The sequence below is a fragment of the Chanodichthys erythropterus genome, chromosome 23, assembly GCF_024489055.1.
Source record: "Chanodichthys erythropterus isolate Z2021 chromosome 23, ASM2448905v1, whole genome shotgun sequence".
In the NCBI taxonomy this organism is placed as follows: domain Eukaryota; kingdom Metazoa; phylum Chordata; class Actinopteri; order Cypriniformes; family Xenocyprididae; genus Chanodichthys; species Chanodichthys erythropterus.
In genome coordinates this window covers 18,810,001-18,835,768 of record NC_090243.1, presented here as the reverse complement: position 1 = coordinate 18,835,768, position 25,768 = coordinate 18,810,001, and the positions used below count along the sequence as shown (strand labels likewise).

At 33.1% G+C, this 25,768-nt stretch overlaps 2 protein-coding genes across 2 annotated transcripts in view; both read left to right on the top strand.

The window, feature by feature from the left end:
* The window catches only part of LOC137013705 (SH3 and multiple ankyrin repeat domains protein 1), a 28,462-nt gene extending 8,957 nt beyond the window's left edge, over positions 1 to 19,505 (top strand). Inside the window, exons 2-10 of the mRNA XM_067377664.1 lie at positions 8,190 to 8,705; positions 11,064 to 11,267; positions 12,101 to 12,172; positions 14,135 to 14,277; positions 14,670 to 14,725; positions 14,837 to 14,988; positions 15,989 to 16,156; positions 18,066 to 18,106; positions 19,475 to 19,505. Coding sequence (XP_067233765.1) covers positions 8,277 to 8,705; positions 11,064 to 11,267; positions 12,101 to 12,172; positions 14,135 to 14,277; positions 14,670 to 14,725; positions 14,837 to 14,988; positions 15,989 to 16,156; positions 18,066 to 18,106; positions 19,475 to 19,505 — 1,296 coding nt within the window. The 5' untranslated portion in view covers positions 8,190 to 8,276. The remainder of the gene's footprint in view (positions 1 to 8,189; positions 8,706 to 11,063; positions 11,268 to 12,100; positions 12,173 to 14,134; positions 14,278 to 14,669; positions 14,726 to 14,836; positions 14,989 to 15,988; positions 16,157 to 18,065; positions 18,107 to 19,474) is intronic.
* The window catches only part of LOC137014407 (SH3 and multiple ankyrin repeat domains protein 1-like), a 27,680-nt gene continuing 19,614 nt past the window's right edge, over positions 17,703 to 25,768 (top strand). The window contains exons 1-6 of the mRNA XM_067378711.1: positions 17,703 to 18,106; positions 19,475 to 19,591; positions 20,318 to 20,395; positions 20,635 to 20,701; positions 21,400 to 21,581; positions 21,671 to 21,801. Coding sequence (XP_067234812.1) covers positions 20,644 to 20,701; positions 21,400 to 21,581; positions 21,671 to 21,801 — 371 coding nt within the window. The 5' untranslated portion in view covers positions 17,703 to 18,106; positions 19,475 to 19,591; positions 20,318 to 20,395; positions 20,635 to 20,643. The remainder of the gene's footprint in view (positions 18,107 to 19,474; positions 19,592 to 20,317; positions 20,396 to 20,634; positions 20,702 to 21,399; positions 21,582 to 21,670; positions 21,802 to 25,768) is intronic.

Sequence of the window (25,768 nt, the reverse complement as noted above, 5' to 3'; positions counted from 1 at the left end):
TTTCTGTATGAGTTTTTCTTGGTTTGGTGTTTTTTCTTCAGCACTTACACTCATTCTTGTGCCCTGAGCTCGATCTCAGCATAATTTGCGTTCTGTCTCTCCTCGTCCCAGTTTTCTCTCGCACTCCTCCTCTCTTCTAGAGCGCTGACCTCCAGGATGTTGTTGAAGGAGGTCACGGCTATGGGTTTCCTCCTCGTTTGGTTCCTTCCATAAAGCTTTTGCTTGTTATTTGAGCTGTACACATGCGATTTCCTGTGTTAACATCACCCTGGGTTATCTTGTATCAGTTTCACACTGTTCACTTAATAATCTGGGTTAATTATTAATTGCCAGTGTTGAGGTTTTACACTGTAGTTTCATAAACCCTGATTTAATATTATTATTATTATTATTACTAATATTTCTTGCTTATTTAGGATTATTGATCAAACCATTAAAGCTGCAGTCCGTAAGTTTTGCCTCTTTATCACCATCTCTGTTTTAAACCTGCAATTGCAGTTATTTGTGGAATTATTATCTTTACAAGGGTTGTGCATCGGCATGGCTCCTCGGTGCGGATGAATGTAATGTTTGCTGTCAGTCACCTCACCGGTGTGGATACTGTACTTCAGAATCACAGTTTGTAGTTTTGGAAGTATGACCAAAATAAGAGTTTTCACTGGAAAATGTCATCTGAACAAGTGAGTAACAAATCTGCCACCTTTGTTTTGACCAACTGAGGGGAAAAAAAGCATGTCAATAAATCGTGCTACCAATGGTGATTAAATCTAACAATCGCTTAGCTCAAATAACATCAAACTCTGCAAGTTATTATTATTGTTATACTTTGTTTTCAAATTGTTAGTTAACATCTGCATTGTGTGACTACGTGTATTTAATGTGTATTAGCGTTACCTGTAGATTTAAATTTCTGTACAGTCTAATCTAATGTTAATTTGTCATACCATACAATCCACCATCAAAATGATAAGTTTAATTATTCCAGCTGCTGTGAGAAAAGATGCCACCTCACATGTGATATAGCCTACTAGCTGGGACTCCTTCTTTATGTAACAGACGTGATGTAATGACGCAAAGATGAATGGCTGCACGAATTTCCCTCAAAAACCCACCAGTACCATTCCGATTAAAAAACATTATTACAAGCTTACCGTTGTGAATCAGGCTAAGGTAAGGAGATAGTTTTGAACACTGGCTGGTTATATACTTGCTTTGGTTAAAAATTGATATTGTTACGGACAGCAGCTTTAAGTATATGACAAGCATGTTATAGTAGTTTTAAATCAAATCATAAATGTTTGTATGCATTTTGGCATGTAAATCCACTCTAGTTATCTTTAGTTCTCTAAAATGTATCACAACAAACAGAAGAAAATGCATGCTGGAGAATTAAACATTATTTTTAACTGTTTTATGATGCTGAAACTAAACAGTGCATAAATATTTTACATCATAAGCAATGATCCAGTAAGCATTAATGATTTATGTTTGGCTGTACTGTATGTTGCTTGAATACTCTTTATCTTTGGCACTAGAAAAGCAGGGCTAACTAGCTCTGAATCATAAGCCAGGGTCAAAAGTGGCCTTTAACTTGGAAAACCCTCTTCATTATTATCCTCTTACATACAGTTGAGCATGTAGGTTGTGCATTAGTATTCAAGGAAGTTGTGCATTTTTGAATCTCCACTTTTTTATAGCATATTTCATTCACTTTGTTCACTGCAGGAGATCTATTTGCTTCACATGTGCTAGTGTGGTTTTTGTAGGACAACATGATGTGTTAATTTTAGCAACACTGGTCTCTTTGGTGCCTTTCTTTTCATGTTGATAACTACTGTAACGTGCGCCTGCATTTTTCTGATATGCGTCCTCGCATCTGGATTGTTTTGACAAATTTAAAGTCTGACTTTCGTAATAGCAGCAGGAGATATTTGACACTAAATTGATGTAAGATGATGGTTGATAACGAATTTGCAACGTCACATGTTCAGTAAAGGGCTGTTCCTGCATGTGACTTGGTTTATTAAGAATGTTTGGCTTTTTTGAACAGAAGGAGGTTTGCTTAACTTTTAATAAGTCTTCAGACTTATGATTAAATGTATGCATTTAAATAAAAATGGAATAAGTGGAAATATAAACTCCTAGTTTAAATAGATCTGTTTATCTCTAAGGCCTTTTTCTTTATTATGTAAATTACGATATAGTATATACACTACTGGTCAAAAGTTTGGGGTCAGTAAGATTTTTTATTTTTTTTTAAAGAAATAATACTTTTATTCAGCAAATATTCATTAAATTAATCAAAAGTGACAGTAAAGAAGTGCTGTAAAATTGATTAATCGTATCTAACATAAAACTATGCAATATATGTATGTATGCATGTGTGTGTATATATATATATATATATATATATATATATATATATATATATATATATATATATATATATATATATTTATATTTGTATATATATTTATATATATATATATATATATATATATATATATATATATATATATATATATATTATGTTAGATACGATTAATTGCGATTAATCAATTCTACATTACTACCATTTAAAATATTACAAAATATTTCTATCTCAAATAAATGCTGTTCTTTTGCTGTTCTTTCATAAATGTTTCTTGAGCGCCAAGTCATCATATTAGAATGATTTCTGAAGGATCATGTGACACTGATTGGAGTAATGATGCTGAAAATTCAGCTTTGATCACAGGAATAAATTATATTTTTATATTTTGATGTTATTTTGAAATAACATTTTACAATATTACTGTTTTTACTGTAGATTAAATAAATGCAGCCTTGGTGAGCAGAAGAGACTTCTTTCAAACTTTTGATTGGAAGTGTATATTATTAGGTTTTTGCCTGCATTTGAATGCATTGCAATTCACTGTTGTTCATAATAAATCTCTTTATGATCTTCAGGCCTCCCACGTAACACTTCTATCACCTACAAACAAGTGTACAGATAAGGGGACATCACTCATTTCACTCATTCATGATCTCTGGGGTTTAAAACATCATTGCACCATGAACACTAGCAGGTTCATTATAGAAACAGAAAGTGGTTTTGTGCTTTTCTCAATGGCTCAATCTCACTCTGAGCTCCAGGGAAAGAGTGCAGAAAAAACAGCAACACATGGTTTAATTGTCTGTTATCTGCGATGTCATTTTTTTCTAAAGGAGCGATGGCTGATGAGAGACACAAAGAGCATGAGCGAAAGGAAGAGACCAATGCCGGACCTGGTTGCTCCACTTCTTTTTAACGGGTTATAAAAGTGGGACAGTCTGTTCCATGGCAGTTCTCCAATTAAAGTTTCTGGGGACCAATTCACTGGAAATATATCTATATTCACCCTGTCCTACATAGGAGGGGGTGGTGCGCTGTGTATGTGAGAGAATGAAGTACAATACGATTGGAGGTGTGTGTAAAAGGGTTTCTTCTCGCAAAAACTGAGCGAGCTGAATGGACACTTGGACAAATGCGTTAAGTGTGAGTGGGAAAAGCCTTGTAGGTGCTGCATTTTGTTATTTATGTGACCCAATACTGTTTTTTTTTTTGGAACTACTAACTAAATTGCATTGGTTTCATGGTGGTATAGTATTATTTCACAGCCCTTGTCTTGTGTCCGGTGTCCTGACAGACCGGTTTCTGCAGTCTCTTTGCTGTTTCCATGACCTGGTCTCGTATCACCGCTCTTCCCGCTTTGTCCTTGGGCTGCTGGTTTCTGTGTGGCGCCTGCGTTACTCTCTCTGAATTGTCTCTAGAGAATGAAATGAGGCCAGTGCTCTATTTTTCCCCACCTGCCCCAGTCAACTGCCAATTATACAGCTGAGAGCTAATCATGCGAGGGAGAAACACTTAACTGCATTCTCATTGGTCCTGTTTTATTAGCCAGTTAATATGAGGGGATTCATGCATAGATGAATATAGTTCTAAAAATCTTTCTAAATGTAAAAGAAAGCCACGCCACAACTATAGCGATAATGGCACAGAGGAACTACTGAATATCGTTGGAATCACTTTCAGAAGTTTTTTTTTTTCCCAGCTGATGAACGATAAAAACATTGACAGCCAGAATCTGATCAAGCATTTAAAGCGAAAGATGACAAACTGCATTGTGTGCTTAGAATAAACAGCGCATTATTGTTCGTTGGTGTAGATGCTAATATAGTTATCGTTATGGTTATTGTTCTTGGTGTGAACGAGCCTTTACATGCTATATGGTTGGAGGATTTTCAACAAACTTCATACAAGTGCAAAATAGTCCAATACAACAGGGCATTGCTGGATTTATACTTGCATTAAAGGCAAACAAAATGAAAAGACCAGCATTTTGTGTTTTGGATGCTGCAGTAGTGTTCATTTTGTTTAGTCATAGCTTTTGGGATTTGACAAAAAATATCTTTTAATATTTTTAGTTTCTTTTAGTCAATATTTTTTCTTTCCAAACCTGTATACATTTTTAAAATAAGAGCCACATTGTGTGCTATAAACATGAAGTTGTGATAAATAGTCACAATATTTTTTTTTAACAGTTTTATTTCTTATCATTTATTTTCGCACAACTACAACTTTTAAACTTACAATGAGAGACAGCAATTAGCTTCCATAATTTCTAGATTTTTTTATATTCTATAAACATTGTTAGTATTTTCTTAAGCTCTTGCAGTCTTCCTTTTTAATATTTCTATATATTTAAATAGTGTAAATAACTTTTACTTTTTTGTCAGTAATTCCATATATACATGTGAAATTACTGAAATTTAATGACTTATTTATTTAAAATACAGTCAAACCAAAAATTATTCAGACATTTATTATATTTTTGATATATTTTTACTAGTGGGTGCAGGAGACTATAGTTCATTTATTTAAGTGAGGATAGCAAAATAAACTGTGACATATTATACCCAAAAATTCTTCATACAGTGAACTAACAGTAAAATTGATACAAATTTGGAACCAAAAATTATTCAGACACTTTGACCTGACCATGTTTTGATTAAGTGTTATCTGACATAATTAAATTCATTTTTCTGACACAGTTTAACTCTGAGATCTTGTCATATTTTATTACCAATTTTTTTTTTAACTATAGTGAATAAACTGTATTAATGAATGAAATGTTCAAGGTATCTGAATAAATTTTGGTTTGACTGTATATCCCTCCCTCCCTCCCTCCCTCCCCAATGGAAGCCTGTATTAGAAACTTGATTTTGACATCACTGTATTTTTATAAATGGAATGAGTAATTGATTTGGATGGTTTGTGAACGAGACCATCTGTGTCTCATTGGCCTGATTCACCCTTGAATTGGCACCCGTGTAACCAGTCAGGTTTCCTAACAGCCTGTTTTAAACAGTTGATATGATATTAGACTCAATGTTAGACGCTGCAATCTCTTGCTGACTGTCTGATGTATGTTGCATATAAAATATGGGAGGTAAACCTTCTTGATCAATCTGATTGGACTTTTTTCCCCATCAGAAACAAAGATGTGTTTACAAGTTACTCGGTTGATTCAGTGGGTGCTTTTGAGGATGAATTATCACTGGATTTGCCAAATGTTACTAGGTTAAATCTTCAGAGTATTGCTTATTTTGTGGTGTTTTTTGTATAACCGTTCATAGAAACTGCCAAGGCATAATTTACCTTTCCATTTCAAACCGGTCTATTATTGTGTTAATCTATTTCAGATAAATCACTCATAAACAAATCTCTTTTACTTTATCATTAGGGAAATGAAAACTCATGCATTTTCAAAGAATGAAGCATGTGGTGTGTTTATCATCTTTGAATACAGAGATAGATTTTCATAGCCAGAAACGATCAATAAAATATTAAAGATTAATCAAACAGTCTAAAATCCAAAACCAAATTATTAAAAACCCCAATACAGTTATAATTAAAGCATTGGTAAAATGCTCATTGCAAATAGAGATTAGTTTAGTATTCCAATAATAATGGGAGTTACTGCTGTATTTACAGTGGGGGAATGTGCTCTTGATGAACCACAAACAGGTTGTGATATTTAAGGTAAATAACCATCTAAAGCCGTGAACAGGTGAATCAGTCACCACGAGCCGTCAGTAATGAGGTGATGGAGATCTCTGGAGGTTTACAGGACAGTTTCTTAATGTGGACGTCACTGACGTCAGTTTCCATTTACAGTATTTACTGTACAGATGACAGGCGTTGAGGAGAGGTGCAGATGTCTTGTGTCTGTGCAGTTATGTTCTTTAAGTGTGCAAAATAAAGCAGAGATAAATCATGCTGACTGAAAGCTGATATAAATAAATACAGTGAGTCAGTTTCCCTCTTGCGTGCAATTAAACAACAGTATAATCAGCAGAAATGCTTCACAGTTTCAGGACAAAGACCTCAATCACATGCTCAATGCAACCAATGTAATCTGTAAGTCAAGTCAATAGATTTGTATAGCACATTTTATAAATGTCTTCCATCACTGATGACACTTATTCAGCACATGCTCGATAAAGAAAAACAAGTTTAACCGAATCATCATTTTCTTGAATGTCCAGTAGTTTACTTTTGCTGTCTAAAGAATTGGTGTGTTTGAATATAAATTTAAATTTAAGATAAAATAAAGTGTTTTAAGTTAATATGCATGACAGACCATATACAAGATTTTACAATGGCCATGAGATTGGATAATAAAGCTGATTAAATTGAAAAATTAAATCTTTAAGAACATTATTTCACTGATGTATCTAGGACTGTTTTTCATTACTGATCAATATATTAAAAGGAACAGGAATTAACCTATTTTATATAATTATAATGTCACACTCAAAGTTTTGCTTTAAATAAGACCTCTAAAGCCCCTTTTCACAAGATGTAATATAAGTCTCCAGAATGTGTCTGTGAAGTTTCAGCTCAAAATACGCCACAGATCATTTATTATAGCTTGTCAAATTTGCCCCTATTTGGGTGTGAGCAAAAACACGCCGTTTTTGCGTGTGTCCCTTTAAATGCAAATGAGTTACTGCTCCCCACCCCCTTTCCAGAAGAGGGCGGAGCTTTAACAGCTCAACAACAACAAAGCTGGAGAATCTCACGCAGCCAAAATGAGGATTGTCAGGAACGGTGTTCAGCCTTACATTGTTCAAACCGGAGTCGACACTGATGGAGAGACTCAGGAAGAAGTTACAACTTTTAGACGTTTCTGAATGGTTAGTGGATACATTTATGTAGTTGCTGTGGAGTTGATTCAACTCATAGGCTAGCATGTGCCGTCATGTTCATCTTTTGTGTTGAATTGACCCTCGTTTGTGAAGCAGTCCGGCGTAAAATGACGGCATGACAACAACACTCTACTACAACAACTCTTCCTCTTCTCTAAAGCAGCACAACATGGCCTCACCTTTGTTGCGTGTTCTCGGGGACGGAGTTTATGTAAATTTTAGGGTTTGTGATGTCAATAACTGGGGAAGAAGCTCGTTGTAGTCCCTATCAGCCGTTTGTTGTAGTTCTTAAACAGAGAGTTCTGTAAAAGAAAATATCTCCCTTTGCATTGAACTTTGAGCATTGTAACTTTCTAACTATTTATTTATCTTCTTTCACAAGAGAACCACAATTATTCCAGTAGAACAAATGAGTTATGCAACTATTTTATATTGATTATCTTTTCAGGCACACAAATGGGTGGTGAAGAGTAACAGTAACAAGCTAAGAGTAATAACATCATCTCGGAGATGCACATGGATGCCACCAGCACATAGAGATTCACAGAGAACAACTAAATCATACTGTAATTTAACCCAAAATCAACTTTCAGTCTTCTGCAAATTGAATCCAGTCTGTTAGCCCTGGAGATAGAGCTGGAGTTAGTTATTTTTAGAAATAAGATGTGGAAAAATTTCCACAGAGTGCATTAGCTTGCAGATCTTTATTAAATAAAAGGTTCCAAAGCTTTTTTACTTAAACGTACTGGTATTTATTATAGATTTGCAGGCTATACAGCAGTGTTGTTTGCTACACATTAACTAAGGTGTTGCCAAGGTGGTTTATTACTGGTCTAAAAGATATCCTAGTTTCTAGGTGTGGCTTTATTTTGACTCTGTATATTAACCTGGAATTTATTTTAACATCAAAAGATGAAATGCATCGCCCCTCTAATGATTATTTTTTTCCTCTTCAGTCTGTCTAACATTAAGGTGGACGCCGATAAGCACCATGACCCAACAGCATAACATCAACACTTCTTGCTGACACGGTGCTGCAAAGGATGCTAGGAAACACCAAGCGTTTTTTTGGCAGCACCGAGGACAAAGAGGGTGAGGACGAGGAGGACGAGGAGGAGAGATTAAAGAGAGCGAAACAAAATGGGATGATCGATATGGGAGACAAGGAACATCAGAACCGTGGTGGACGCAAGGCGGATGGATCCAAACCGGCAGCCGTTGTGATTGGATGGCAGAGAGGGGAGAGACAACCGAGAGCTGGCAATGCGGGCCAAAGAGGAATCCCGCATTTGCCCAGTCAGCCGACGCTTTATCATCAGACGACCAATCAGCCACAGTATCACCCGGTCTTGACCAATCAGCAGGCCCGGCGGCGTATGATGGAGCGGAGCATGACCACGGTCACGCCTGTAGAAGACTCGCACCTCGCTGTGATCGTCTTCCGCATCGGCATACCTGATATCAAACAAACGGTCTGTGCATTCTGTTCACACACATTCAGACATACTCACAAACTCTACTAGAGTGGCTGATAATCATTTTGACTACTTTTCGACTTATTCAATTTTGCGTCTACCAATAATAATAATAATAATAATAATAATGCAAATATGACTTATTATTATTCATAATATTATTTGTAATTAATATTTTATTTCATAGCTGTATATAAATATAAATTTTCACAATTATTTTCTTTTTATTTGTTTTTTAGTTATTGTTGTCAAATAAAGTAAAATAAAATAATTTAAAATTCTATCATGAAATAATATAAATTATAATATAATTGTTTATATTATAAAATTATAATATAAAATTCTAATTTAGTATTAATTTAAATCTAATTTATTATTTAATTTAATAATGATAATAATATTTTATTTTTATAGTTGTATATGTTTGTTTAGTTATTATCATTAGCATTATTATTTTTATGGTTATACTTATTCATAAATCATATTTTATTTTTATAGCTGTATTGTTGACTTTTGCCATTTTTGTTATTATTAAGGTTATTACTCTTATATGTATTATTATTATTATTAAATATAATATAAAATTCTATTATTAATAATAATGATAATAATAATAATATTTTATTTTTATAGTTGTATACGATTTTTTAGTCATGATCATTATTATTATTATTATTATGTTAATGTACATATGCATAATTAATGTTTTATTTTTATAGCTGTAATGTAGATTTTTTGTTGTTTTTGTTATTAAGGTTATTATTCTTATAAATATGTATTATTATTATTATTATTATTATTATAAAAATACAATATAAAATTCTATTATTAATAATAATGCTAATATGTGAGTTTTATTGTGGTATATGATTTTTTTTAGTTGTCATCAGTTTTTATTATTATACATATTCATTATTAATATATTATTTTTATAGCTGTATTGTAGATTTTTTGTTGTTTTTGTTATTATTATTAATATTATTATTCTTATAAATATGTATTATTATTATAATTATTAAATTAATTTATTTATTTTTATAGTTGTAATGTTTTTACATTATTATTTTAATTCATATAAGTTTTAATTATGTTAAATAAATAGACAATTTAAATTTGGGCACAATAATTTGGTATTTGAGTTGTTTGTTGAAAATGCAATATTGGTCAGTCTTTAATTTTCCTTGACAACATTGAGATATTAATGGAGTGCAAATGAAGACTTCTGCTGAATTCTCCTGCTTCTCAGATGATTCTGAAGAGAAAAATACTCCAGTAATCTCACTTGTCTCCTCTAGAGTTTCAGAAATAATGTCTCAGATTTGCTAAGACACTAAAGTCTGTAATAAAAATTCAAAGATCTCAATATTAATATTTATGAAATGTTGCTGTCGCCTTTGCCAAATTAACGTCTGATGTTCACATGTCAGTCATAAACACACATACACACACACACACACAAACTGAACAACAGTAAAGGTTCCTAATGACTTTCTGAAAGCTTCAAAGAAACACACACACTTTAATATACTCTGGATCTATCGTGTCTCCCAAAGCTATCGTGGGAGAGATTGAGACATTAAGAGAAAATTAAAAAATAAGTTAATTCAGGTGGAGAAAAAGGGGCAACATGGGAATCCTTAGTGAAAGAATATTTAGTGCATTTGTATATAAGTGTGTATGAAGCTATTCTGGGGAAATTTTAAATAAACACACACACTGAGCTTGAGCTTCCTCTCATGATTTGTGTGGGAGTTCTGACCTGATTTAATGTCAAAATCACTCTCATCTAAACTCCTGACTCAATTAGCAGCTCACTTAACATTCTCAATCGTGGCACATTAACAGTCCCCAGATAAAGCAGCACGCTAACACTCACTCTTCACGGTTATGAAGTTTTGCTGTTGGATTTTAATATGCAGGATGGTTTTATTGTTTGCAGTATGTCAGATGTTATAGTTTTAAAGCTTTTGAAAGGGCTTGTAAAAATGATTGTTCAAATGCAAACGAAACAGAAGCTCTTGTGTGTCATTTTAAATTCATTTTCAACAGGTGTCAGTATTTTAATGGTACAAAATGTTTCATCTTTGACATGTTGTTGTGCACCACAGAAAATTATTGCAGCTTGTCCTTCAGGTTGCACACTTTGCCTGTAAACCCTCCAGAATGCCTTTCCCATAGACATCCATTGTAAGTGCTTTACTGTAAACATGACTTTTGTCGAAATGAAGGTCTGTGGTGAATGACAGCACGTCACAGATGTCGTCAATAAATCTGAAGTTGTTTTGAACCTTAAATCCAGTTCAATCTGTTGTTCTCACCCTCTCTCAAACCTGTTTTCTCTCTCGCCGTCTGTAGAAGTGTTTGCGGTTTGATCCTGACTCAAGCGTTTGGAGTGCGAAGCAGCAGATTATTTGTTCTCTCAGCGAGTCGTTGTGGGACGTTTACAATTACGGCCTCTTCCAGCCAGCTGGAGACGGACGAGATGCCAAGTTCCTGGAGGAGGAGCGCTTTCTTCGAGAGTTTTCCCAGTCCCTGGAGAAGGGAGTGCCCTACCTGGAGGTGCTGTAGCGAATATTAGATCACAGGCTCACAAACACTAGACAACATCACCCAGAATGCCCCTGAATCTCATAACCTTCTGCACAGACCTTAAAGTTTTGGCTGCAAAAAAAAGCTGTAACATTTCAATCGTTAATGGCCTGTAAAAAATGGTACAGGTCATTTAACTCATGTTGAGCCTATAGGGGCAAGAGAAACCTGCTGTTAACATAAACTAACAATACTTCAAAAGCATGTTAATTTCAACATTTGCTAATAAATTATTACAAATGAAATATTAATTCATGGAGTTGAGCTAACACAAACCATCAATGAATAATTGTATTTTAATTAATGTTATTAAGATTAATAAATAATGTATTGCTCACTTATAGTTTATATTAGTTAAATTAACTACCGTGAACTTATTGTAAAGTGTTACTGAATAGCTTAATGAAAAATTATGAAATGATAAAAAAGATAATTACTTGTGTTTAAACTATATTACAGTTTTTGTAATGGCATTTCAGCATGATTTAAATATTAAAATAGTTACAGTATAAAAAATGGACTAAACTGTCAAACTTTTGTTTGTTTGTCAGAAACTGCATTTTATAAGTTTTATAAGTTTAATGGATATAAAATATAAAAAAACACATTAAGGTAAAACACTTTTTCACATCTAGAGAAAATGATTCAAATCTACATTCATTATAAAGTTGACTCTTCATATGGCAATTTTTATTATAGTTTCAGATTTGCACAATTTAGTTCTTGTTTTTCAGAACTTGTGAACAAGCATTAACCAGTTTTCCTCTATTCCTCCCTCTCTTCCTTGTTTCTTTAACCCACAGTTCAGATATAAGACACGGGTCTACAAACAGACAAACCTGGATGAGAAACAACTAGCGAAGCTGCACACCAAGGTAAATACAGGACAAAAATATTAATATCCACCAAAAACGCATCTTTTTTTTTTTTTTTTTTCATTTCAAGCAATCAAACAAAAAAACAAAATTACATCAATAAAACAAATTTACATCCAAAGACATGGTACATGTCTCTTCGATCATGTCAACAAATAATTTATATCACATCAGCTCGAAAAGGAGTGGGAAGAAGAAAACTTATTTAATCCCACCCCCATCTCACATACAAAAACATGTCACGCAAGCATAACCGCTTCCTTAAAGACAACTTTCATCAAACCAAGTAGTCACCAAACTCCAAAGAAAATAAAAATAAAAAATAATAAATTGAGAGTAATTTTCACTATATGTATGCATACCTACACATGCACACAACACACAACAAATATAACCACAAAACAAAAATAATTCATTATCTTAAAGATTGTAATCTACCCATACATATTGCAACACCATCACATACCAACAATGGTAAGATCCATGACTATACTAAGACAATAAATAATTATTTATCTTAGAAATTGTAGTACATACATACATATTACAACACCATCACATACCAACAATGGTAAGATAAGATCCATGACTAGACTATCACATGAGGCCATTTAGGCCCCACCATCCCTGTATTGTGACCAAACCAACTGTTTATAAAGCGACTTAAATCTGTGAATATTTGGACATTGCTTGTGTTGGAGATCCAGACCATTCCACATTTTCACCCCACATACAGACACACAAAAACTCTTTCGGGTGGTTCTAACCTTCGGTAATATAAAATTTCCGTAACCTCTCAGACTATAAGCTCTCTCTCTGACAGTAAAATACTTTTGTAAGTTACTTGGTAACAACATATTGAATGCTTTGAATAAAATTTGTGTTGAATAATATTTTATAAGGTCATGGATTTTTAACAGTTTAGATTGAAAAAATAAAATATTACTATGTTCTAAAAAAACAGCCTTATGTATGATCCTTACTGCTCGCTTTTGTAGTATAACTAGTGGATATATTGAGCCTTGATAATTGTTTCCCCACACTTCAACACAATAGGTGAAGTAGGGGAGTACCAAGGAGCAGTATAATGTGCGGAGAGCATTATGGTCAAGGAATTGTTTAACTTTATTAATAATTGAGAGGGTTTTGGAAATTTTTGTTCTTATATGTCTGATGTGGGCTTTCCATGATCATTTATTATCCATTATTACTCCTAAAAATGTATTCTCATTTACATTTTCAATTTGGACACCGTCTATCTTTATTTGTAATTCTGAAACATTTTTGCAATTTCCAAATGTCATTACTTTAGTCTTATTTAAATTTAACGATAACTTATTACTATCCAACCATTTTTTTATTTTACTTAATTCACCATTTACAGTATTTATAAGTTCATTGTAATTATTACTACTATAAAAAATATTTGTATCATCTGCAAACAATATAAGTTTTAATATTGTAGATACATTAAATATATCGTTAATATACAAGTTGAACAGTCTGGGTCCCAACACTGACCCCTGAGGAACACCACAAGTAACGTCAAGATTCCCAGATATAATCTGTCCCATTTGTACATATTGGACTCTTTCTGATAAATAACTTTTTAAGCAATTTCCATGTTCTAGTTTATTAATTAGGATTGGATGATTTATTCTATCAAAAGCTTTTTTGAGGTCCATAAATATACCCACTGTATGTTCTTTTCTATCCAATGCATTTGTAATTTCCTCCGTTGCCTCAATTATTGCCATCGAGGTAGTTCGTTTAGTTCTAAAACCATATTGACCTTCATTAATTATTTGATATTTATCGATGAATTTTGTATCATGAATTTTGACATCTTGTATAATTGTAGGAACTGCCAGCAAAAATGAAATATCCAGTAGAGACGGATGTGTTGTGGATGAACACACTAAAGGAAGGAGATGAAGTGTCTGTGTGTGTCTCCCTCTACAGGCCAATCTGAAGAAGTTCCTGGATTATGTTCATGGTGGAGCTGTGGAGAAAGTGAGTAAAGCTCTGGATAAAGGACTGGATCCGAACTACCACGACACTGAGAGCGGAGGTGAGACGCACGGACAACTTAAACTATGTGAAGGGTCATGAATCCTTTGGGAGTCTCCAAATGGTAATTTTGAAAATATGCCAAAACAAACCCTTAAATGCAGCTTGCAGAAAAGAGATTCTTTTGTAGTGCTTTAATTATATAAACTCCTGAGTATAACATTTCAAATGAGAAAAAAAAAAGTGCAATAATTTTATTTTTGGACAGTCAATGTGATCTGTTTTTGATATAGAGTGCATATATGATGTAGTAGATGTAGATGGAGAATGTTTAAAGCTTTGACATTTCTGGTGAGCGTCATTGTGTCAGAATCGTCTCATTTCATTGACCTTAAACTCAATGCTCATTATGCTCCTCTGAGTCTATTTCCATAATCTGTCATGCTTTTTCATTGAACGGATGCTTTTTATTCGTTGTGATGTTCAGCGCACTAACTCTCGCTCACAGGCAGTATGATGTCACAGTAAGGCTGCAGCTCATTGGTCACTTCTAACCGAGACAATCCTTTTATTTTTGCCATTTAGTATGCCGCCTGTTATTCTTAAGTAAAGCTGTTCTTCTGTTGCTGTGTAATGTTTTCATCTGTCTCTCAGAGACGCCTCTGACTCTGGCGGTTCAGGGGAGTCTGAGCGTGGAAGGGATTCGTGTTCTGGTGCTGAACGGCGCTCATGTGGATTTCAGATCCAGAGATGGACTCACGCCCCTCCACAAAGCAGTCAGAGCGCACAACCAATCCGCACTGATGGTACAAACACATGCAGTCCATTGAACAAAATGCATTTAAACATTTTTAAGTGCACCAAGTAGTTTTTTCCCTCTTAAAATGCCCCTGTTATGCTATTTTAAAGTTCCTAATGTTGTTTTGGAGTCTCCTACAATAGGTTTATGTGCATCCAAGAAAAAAAAAACACTTTAATTTTCTCATAATATGTCTAAATCGGTTTGATCAAGGATTCCATCTCTAAACCCCTCCTTTCCTAGAGTCTGCTCTGCTCTGATTGGTCAGATGGCCCAGTCTGTTGTGATTGGCCGGCCGCTTTCAGCGTGTTTTGAAAACCAAACACTATTAATATAACTGAATTTCAGCTTCAAATCTTCTTCAGCACAGTGATACGAACAGTTACAGTGCCGTCGGTTTTACCGTATCAATTCCAGCTTGAGTCCTCATCCTTTGGAAGTGCATGAAAGTGGATTTTCTTTCACAGCGCAGAAAACAGCGTCTTCTCAACATGTCAACAACACCAAGCAAACTCTTCTAAGCTACAGCTACAGTGTTTGAGGGCGAGGCAAAGTAGACGTTGTTCGTGGGCAGCCAATGAAGCTGGCATTATGCAGTTTTGTCACAAACCCACGTAGGATAGAGCAGGAAGTGAAACTGGAATGACTGGAATGACAGAATCGCTTCTTTCAATAACTCTGAAAACTCTATCAAAACTTTGCAGACCATAAACAGATATATTTCACATGACATGAAATGTAATATCTGAAAACGCATAACAGGGGCGCTTTAAAATAAGTTTTACACCTGAAAGGCTAGTCATATCAGTGTCCTAGAAAAATTTGTCATTTGAAAAAGTTGAGATCATGATCATGACCAGCTAAATACTTTGTTTTATCTCCATAACCTTTCATTTGCAGAAAAAATTTATGGTGACAAATGCAAAATATTGTTTTGTCCATCTGTAATGTTTTTTTTTTTGTAAATCTTAATGTGCATAACTCTTCATTTCCATCCCATCTTTCAGGCTCTGCTTTCTTTGGGTGCTTCTCCGGACTATCGAGACCGCTGTGGTCTGACGCCGCTGTACCACTCGGTGCTGACAGGGGGCGACACGTCCTGTTGTGAAACTCTGCTGTACTATGGAGCACGACTTGGAGTCAGAGATGAGAACGGCTGGGACGAGTCACACCAGGTGTGCGTCACTAGTTTACAGTCTTGAACACAAGGGAATAATGAATATGTGAGATTATGGATTCCTTGTGTGCATGCATGTGTCCATTTCAGTGGATTTTTGTTTATATTCACACATCATTTTCTCTTTTTTTTCAGTTCTCTTTTCATTTCTCTATGTGGCTTTAAATCAGTCAACATCCCTACATTTCACTTTCTAAGGCCAAACTGTGGTCCTATTGCACATATTAAAATCTATAATAGAGAAAAATGTTTAACTACATTAGATGACTATAGAAATAGTAGCCTTAGGTATTCAAATGTGGAATTTTTAAATGTTTGAATTTTTAAAAATTCAAATAGTGCTTGAATAACGACATTTTCCCATCAGTTTCTCATGCTCTTTGCCCTTGTGATTCTAAACACCTGCACATACTTGTGTGTTTCATCCTGGTCATCACTGAGTGTCTGTATTCGTAAGCAGCTAGGCTCTGTTTGTCCTCTGTTGAAGATGTTTTTCCTCACTCATCAGGTGTCAGATGGTGGGGTTCCTCAACCTTTGTCCTTTAACCTTATTATACACACAAAATATCAAAATGAAAAATGTAATGGATAGAAAACTAAAAATGGGCAAAACAATGCTAAATGCAAATAAACATATATTTTGTTTTTAAATAAACGAGAAATGCTTATTTCCTATCGTTTGTTGTGGACATGCATCTGATCAAAATCTACAGTTTTCATTGAATAAACTTAATGCAGCACAGTAAGTACTAGTGAATTATTAGCTGCCAAGAAGAGTTAAACTATTAAAAATATTTTTTGTTAATTGAAGTGTTGCTTTGGCTGCTAACTAAGATGAAGTACAAAAAAAAACTGAAGCACCTAGACAATTAAAATAAATTAAAGTTAATCAAAAATATTAATGGTGTCATTACTTGAGAGATCAAATTTGCTTTGATCTTTTGTCATATAAGAGATCTTTGTACCATTAAAACATCTTGCAAGTTTAATAGCGTCAAACGTCCTCCTCATTATTAACAAAGCATTTATGTTCTCAAGCTCCCAAAATGGCTTGTTTTGATATTGTAGGATCTGTATGCACGCCCCCAGAGCAAGACATCGACGAATAGTTATGCATCATCACACCATATTCCCCGCCCACTGGCGTTCAGTTTCTCAATGGCTGACATTTGCCTACACCGGATGTTAGCGTTGCGTCAAAAGCAAATAGAAGCCATTATAATGACTGATGCTGTCTGTACTGGTCTGTAAATGATGCTTTTATATGGATAATATTTTCAAAACACTTGTGTGCATTTTTTGTGTTCACTTATTTGTGCTCACATTTTTAAGTGAACCTCAAGGAACGTTAAAACAAACAAAATCCATGTAAACTAACAAAACTAAGAGAAATGACACTAAAACTGAAAATATAAAAATAAGAGCTAATTCAAAACATCTATAATAGTATAGAAATAATAGTAAAACAACACTGCTGCTGAAACTATCAAAATTCAAGTTTGTTGTGTCAGGTTGTACATATGGTCTAATGTAAAATCCTGTGGGAACCTCTGATTTAGCAGATGTTTTTAACCGAAGCATCTTCCAGTACTTACTACAGTACAGTTCATGTCCCCCTGGAGCAACCTGGAGTTAAGTGCTTTGCTTCAAGGCACAACAGTGATAGTTCACTGCTAACAACCTTCCAGCACATCAACCCTGATATATAACCAATACACCACCAAAGTTACTCACAGATGTTTCCATGCAATGTGCACCTGAAACTACATGAATCCCCACCACCCAATCACGGTTAAGCACATGAAAGCCTTCAACAAATGGAAAACAATGTCTAGGTGCTTTTGAATCAGCTTTCAGACACTGTCCATAGTCTTCCCCTGTCTCTCTCTCTGTGTCTCTCTCCATAGATCAGACATGAAGAGACGTTTGGAGAGGTTGAAGTTCACAGGTACCCATCTCTCATCGCTCATTTCATTCATCGTCTTCTAATGTCTGTCCTTGCTTGATATTAAACAAAAGGTTCTCTTGTTAATTCTCTCCTCTCTTTTCTGAATCTCTTTGTGCACAAATATATGAATACAGTGAATATGAATTCTTTTCCTGTGCTTTTTAATGACCAGTACTGAATATCTAGAGAGCAAACTAAAGGCTAAAACCATAAAAATTTTTTTACTTGAAATAAAATAAATGTTGAATATAAATTTAAATAATAATTTTATATATAAATAAATATTAATAATAAATAATTATTAAAATATTTAAATGATTGTAATGATAATGGAAAATATCAAATTTAAAGGCTAATTCAAAATAGTAATACAAACTATAATAGTAACTTGATGATACTAGAATAACATTGAGGCATAGCGGTTTATATAATTAATATCATAGACTGTAAAAAAAGATGGACGATGCATCTCCACTTCCTTCCACTGTAGAAAAATGAAGCCAAAATATTCCAGAAACGGTCCTTCCCGATGACATCATTCAGAGCCCGAGTCTGCTCAGTAGTGATCCTGAGGTGGAGCGGTACCAAAGTCCCGCCCACATTCGCAAGCACAGCTGTCAATCATGATGTTACACGCCTTTTTTATAGCATCAGATAACTAACTAAAACCAAACTAGATACATCTGCTTGACGAAAACTACCTAAAATGACAGAAACCATCTTTGGAAAAAAATTATCTGAAGTGAAATTGGATTTTTTTAGTTGATTACATGGAGAGGGCAATGCTTTGGCTTCTTTTCAGGATGTGTGTGGTGCACTTTATTCAGATATTTAGATTTTTTTTTTTTTTTTTTTTTTTTTACAAATTATGCTCAAGGAGGAATTGCCACGTCTGTTAACTGGCCAAGATTTGTCACTTACTCTAACATTTACACATAAAGCACTTGCATTGGCTGAAAGAAGTTGTTTTTTGTATTGTATGCACATTATGATGATAGTAGTTTTAACCATTTAAATGCCAGATATTGTCTTTTAAATTATACAGGATGCAGCACATTAACCTAATTATGTAATCATATCAAATTGTTGAATTTTTAAGCTGTTCATTTGACAATAATATATATTTCAGGTTCAACAAGAAGATGCAATATTACTTTCAATAATAAGCTCCACAAAAGGAAGACGTCCAACCCTGTTTCTTGAGATGTCTCAGCTTCTAATCTAGCAATGACTGTAATACTATGCTGTCTTTACTGCCCTCTTTAGGTTGTTCCTCTAACTTTTCCCTGTTCTTCAGACTTTTTCCCAATTATAGGTCGGATGTCCTCTTATTTCTTTAACCTCTGTGTTTTGTTCACTCAAATGTAGGCGTGCCAGCATGGATTTGCCCAACACTTAGAGCACCTTCTGTTCTATGGTGCAGACACCACTTCCCAGAATGCATCAGGAAACACTGCCCTCCACATATGTGCCCTTTATAACAAGGTAATCAACAATCTGGCAGTAACCCACCAATGCAGACGTGACACTCTTATTCATCATGGTTTAGTTTAGTTTTATTGTAGTATTATTTGTCTACTTATATATATATATATATATATATATATATATATATATATATATATATATATATATATATATATATATATATATTTTTTTTTTAATCATTTCAATTTAATTTTTTAATTAGTTTAATCTTTAGTAATTTTGATAGGTGCTTCTTATGAATTCTTTTATTTTTTAAGATTACAATGTAGGTTTAATTTATTTTTTATTTTAGTTTTAGTTCAAGTTAAACTTATTTCAGTTAGTTGCCAGTGCAATATTTCTGATTTCTAAAGTTTTTTTTTGTCTATATTTATTTTTAATTTAATTTGTTTTATTTTATTTTTGTATTATTGTATTTCAATTAACAAAATGTTTAATTAGAAAATGTAAAATGTAAAAAAATTAGTTTAATTTTTACTAATTTTGTTAGGTGCTTATGTCATTTTTATTTTATTTTATTGTATTTATTTATTCATTTTTTTTTTTTTAAGATTACAATTTAGGTTTAATTTATTTTTTTATTTCAGATTTAGCTCAAGTTCAACTTATTTCAGTTAGTTATCAATGCAACATTTATAATTTCTTCAAATTTTTTTTTCTCCAATATTTATTTTATTTTATTTCTGCTTTATTTCAATTAACAATTCTCCTCTGTCCATTCAGGAGAGTTGCGTTCGGGTCCTTCTTTACCGAGGAGCCAACAAGGAAATAAAGAACAAACACGGTCAAACCCCCTTCCAGGTAACTGTGTGTTATCAGTTCTAATCACATGACTTATTATGAATGCATGTGGGATGTTTCCACCCCGGTACTAAACAATAAAGTCCAGCAAAACATAAAGACATTCACATTAAGTGCACAAATAAATAATCAACATAGCAAGTGCACGTTTCTTAAAATGTAGATGGCAAAGGTTGTCCTCATATCCTCAAATTAGAAATTGAATTGTTGCAAAGTACATTGCAATGCTGTTTTCACAGGTTGCTGTGATGTCGGGCCATTTTGAACTTGGAGAGATCATCAAAAATCACAATGACGCAGATGTTGGTGAGTTTGCATCTTTATGACAGAAAGAAACAATAAGGATACCATAGTGCTCTTCCAAAAATCTAGCCTATCTAAGCTACTCTTTAAGACATCATTGGTGTCTACAAGATACCTTATTTTGGCCAAATTCTAAGGTGGAGTTTCATGTGTCCTTTACAGAGATGCCAGAACCTATAATGCATTTTGACAAGCTCAGTGTAAAAAAAATACAGCAGTTTAATCTAATTAAAATAGATAATTTTACTCAATATTTGTGTGTTGTGTATTTTTAATTAATTTTTATTTTTAGAGTATTGCATCGTTAGTTTAGGAACCACTGTTATCATTAACTAATACTTTTAAATTGTTAAATAAAATAACAAAAATAGTTAAAATAATAGTTAATAGTTAAATAGTTTAATAACTAAAACTAAAACTTAAAAATGAATTAAGGCTAAACAGAAATATACAAAAAAAAAACCTAAAATAACACTGTTAGGAACATGCTAAAGTCAAGCTCAGTTTGAATGAATTATGAGTTGTTTTGCATGTACTTTATTTGCTTTCTGTCTATGTACTCTTTCCAAATTGCTTGTTTTTGAAGCTCCTTAGAAGGCAGCTGCCTATGTAGACAGTAGACAGGCAGCTCACTAAGTTTTGGAACAGAGCCCATCTCTATGTAATCTCTTCTTCTTTAATCTTTTATTCTTTCCCATCAGTTCCGTTTTTGGAAACTCCCAAATATGTTCCTCACTTTATGGATGGTATGTTGAATCAACCCATCTCGGCTGGCCTTCAGCATCCTCACCCGCTGCTCCGCGCCAAGAGTGAGAACACAGTGACGACGCTCATGGATCCCGTAGTGATGCCCACCGCTGCTGCCAGCATGCCACCTGCTCAGGTAGCCCTTAACCTCCTGCTGGCCATCAAGGGAACTCACGAGCAGAGACATCAGTCGCTAAATCATTCGTTTTCTCTCGTTTCAATCAGACTCAACGCCGGGCCTCTTTCGCTTTGAGGAGCTCCAGCAGTCCCCGCGGAGCCCGAACCCGTTCCCCGTCTCGTGGGAGAGAGGGAGGAGAGAAAGAGGAAAAGCAGCAAAAACAGCGAGGGAGGCAGGGGTGAATATACTGTAGATACATAAAAAATGTCTATGGTGGTTGTTTTTGGCCATTGCAGCAGTGATTTTCAAAAGCAGATCCTGTAAAATTCCTGTGAAGAGTTTTTTTTTTTTTTGCCAGATTTGGCAGGTTCACTGGGTTTGTTGATGCATCTTATTCATCCAACAACACTAAATAAAAGTACACTAAATATACAGTATATATATATAGTCAAACCAAAAATTATTCAGACATTTTTGATATTTTTACTAGTGGGTGCAGGACACTATAGTTCATTTATGTAGGTGAGGATAGTAAACTGTAAACTGTGACATATTATACCCAAAACATTTTCATACAGTGGACTTGTATCTGACATAATTAAGATTATTTTTTTCTGACACAGTTTAACTCTGAGATCATGTCATATTTTATTACCATATTTTTAAACTATAGTGAATAAACTGAATTAATAAATGAAATGTTCAAGGTGTCTGAATTGAGTCTCAATAAATAATTGAAACTGATCAGTGTTTTTTTTTTTTTTTAAACAATTTTCATTTACATGAACCACAAAAATAAATAGACTAAAATAAATAAATAAATAAATATGTTTAAAATAAAACATATATAAAAATAGATTAAAATGAATTTAATAAAAATTATTTAAGTTAAACCTAAAATAATATTTAAAATAAATAAATACAAATGACAAAAAAATTGTAAATGAGATTTAAATAAATAAAATAAAACAGTGCAGTACTATGGTGACTAGTGAGTAGAAAAATAATAATAACGTAATGCAGAAACAAAATATTTTCCAAGTAATATTTCACTGTTGTAGTTTTTAATAACATTTTGAATTGGCTTTAGTTATATTTTCTCTTTTCATTTTCATTTAAAAATTTTTTTGTAATTTTATTATGTGCTTTTGTCATTTTATTAGTTTTTTTTTTTTTTTTAATAAAAAAATACTATTTAGGTTTATTTTATTTTTAATAGTTTTTATTTATTTCAAGTTAGTAATTTTAGTGCTTCAGCCTAAATGCATTTCAGTTAATTTTTTATTTAGTTTGTTTTTCATCTAGTATATATATATATTTTATATATATTATTATTATTTTTTATTATTATTATTTTTAATTTAGCTTCTTTTCAGTTATTGAGATTTTGTAATGCTTGACATGAGAGACTTTTTAGTGAAGTTTGATCATAGTTGCTCATTCCTGTAAAAGCTACAGTAAAAATGTAAACACTAGTAGCACCGCTAGTTAGTTACTTACCAACGCTGTGTAAAGCACACTGAGAATCATGACAAACAGCTCAAATCTTTCTGTCTGGGAAAAACATTTCCGCTTCAGCCTGTGCCGCAAAATCAATCATCAGCCTCTCAGCAGGCCTGAAGCACACAGAACAAGAGCGACTCCTGCTAGGATGAGCTGTTTTTTAAGCAAAGTTCAAACCGATGGAAATGAGAATCACCTTAGGGCATCATAAATTAATAAATGAATTTCCCAGGATGCCTCTGGGTTGTAATTACATTTGTTTTCTTTCAATTTACCCCGTCATTTGATTTCCATGCTGGTAAACGTCCCTTTGGTGACTAAACAATCTCAGCCTGTCAAGAACTCTTCCGGGTCATATTTCAAACCAAAATAAAATAATATATATATTTTACTTTAAGCAAATCAAGTCCAGTTTTAAGATTTGTTTAACATTGCAACATTATTTTCATGAGCACATTTTTGCTCCAAGTTTTCTAACTGTAATGTATGGACTTTACTTTAATATTTAAATAATTTAATAAATTAAATAATTTAACAACATATTTGCATGTTCACTTTTTTATTTTACATTTAATTATTAGCTTTTAATCAACCTTAATTGCCTTTATGCTGATTTATGTTTTCTTTTTAAACAAAACAAAACAAAACATGATAATGATGATCTAAAAAGACTCTCCATTGAGAATAATAGAAATTACAGAGAAATAATAATGAAAAAGTAAAATGTCTGGATGCATTACAGTAATGAGAGGGGAAAATGGGCTTAATTGTTATGAACATTTTTAATGGCCCTAAAAATAGCTTCATTTTCATTTTTTTCCATGATATTTTAAGCAAAATGTAATTTCTTATTTCTTTCTTTTGCTTTTGGGCTGAAATGTGACCTGTCCGTTTATATTCACCCATAGATTAAGAGTGTAGTTTATAGCATTTGAGATGGTTTCACTCAACATTTACTGTTCAGTAGTGCATAAACATCACATTTCAAGTGTTTAAACCCTTACCTCTATTATTGTGTGTGGTTTTTTTTTTACATGTTAACTGTCAGCATTGATTTCTGTTGGTACCATTACAGAAGCTCTGACTCACTATTTTGCACTGTTAGGCTTCTGGCCAAAGCTCCGCTGCCATACTGAGTTAATTCTTACTCAGTGGGTTAGAAGCAAACACTATCTACTGTGTAAAAGAATCAATCATCAGGCTATGGAGTCTGTACAGTAGTACACCTAGAATATATTCAGACTAGACTAGGATACTTTTACATTTGGTCCACCCAGTCTTGAATATTTGGTTCCATCCTAGAAATAATCATTTTGAATGGGGGTTTGGTCCCATGGTGTTCAATAATGGATGAGATCCAAATATTAAGGAGTTCTTACAATCACATTCCTGCACCAAATCCTTGGAAACTTACCCTATAAAATAAAGCCAAGCCAACATTATTCATTGGCTTTAATGCACAAAGTCACCCGCCTACAACAATTTTTATTACTTTGGATAGGATACAACTTCATGCCTGCGTGTTCACATTATTGTGTTCTGTATTCCTCTGTCTGTCCAGTGTTATTTTAGTATTGTTTACTATTATATTGTTGACTTTTATTTTTATATTTCCAGTCTCATTTTAACTTTAGTTTTAGTAGTTTTCGGTAGCACTTTAAAATAAGGTTAATTAGTTTAACATTAGTTTAAATGTATTAACTAACAGGAACTAACCATGAGCAATACATTTGTTACTGTATTTACTAATCTTTGTTAATGTTAGTTAATGAAAATACAGTTGTTCATTGTTTGTTCATGTTAGTGCATTAACTAATGTTAACAAGATTTTAATAATTTATTAGTAAATGTTGAAATTAACATTAACAAAGATTAATTAATGCTGTATGAGTGCAGTTCATTATTAGTTCATGTTAACTAATGTAGTTAACTAATGAACCTTATTGTAAAGTGTTACCCTTTTATGTTTTTGTCGATTTTATCAGATTAATTAATTATTAATTATATATTATCAATTATATCAGATTAATTTTATTTCAGTTTTAGTCATTTTAATTCTTTCAACTGTGTTGCCAAGGTGATATGTTTAATTTGCGTTTAAGCTTTTAAGTGTAAGTTTGTATTTTTGTAATTTTTAGTATTTTTTTTTTATTTCTATATACAGTAGCTGTAATTTATATTTATTTCAGTTTTAGTATTTTTATTACTTAAATGTATTTATTTCAGTTAAGTTAATTTCTGCTTTATTTCAATTACTAAAAAATATTTTTAGCTTGTTAACTGTTAGTGTTGTCATGCTTTTTATATTTTATCACATATTTTACTAATCATTATAAATTAGGTATGATTTAAAAGCTTAAACACTCAAAATTCATCCTGTGAAAACTTTTAAAATTGGACATTGCATTACATCGGAAACAGTATTTTAAAACCTTTTAGTGGCCTCAATTTTCGTCCTATCAACTTCTAATTTGTAACACAACTGGGTAAGACATATGGCTTTGATTTTCTAGCAATGATTTAGTTATTTAATTTACAGTAAAATTACATTTAAATAACATACACTTTCATTTTTTGAAACTGCTTTCACTTCTGCAATAAGTTTCTACTTTAAAAAGAGACCGACCTTTGGTCTGTATTCCAAAGCATTTATGAACTACAACCATTTAAGGTCAGAGCTATGCTCAAAAAGGGAGATGACA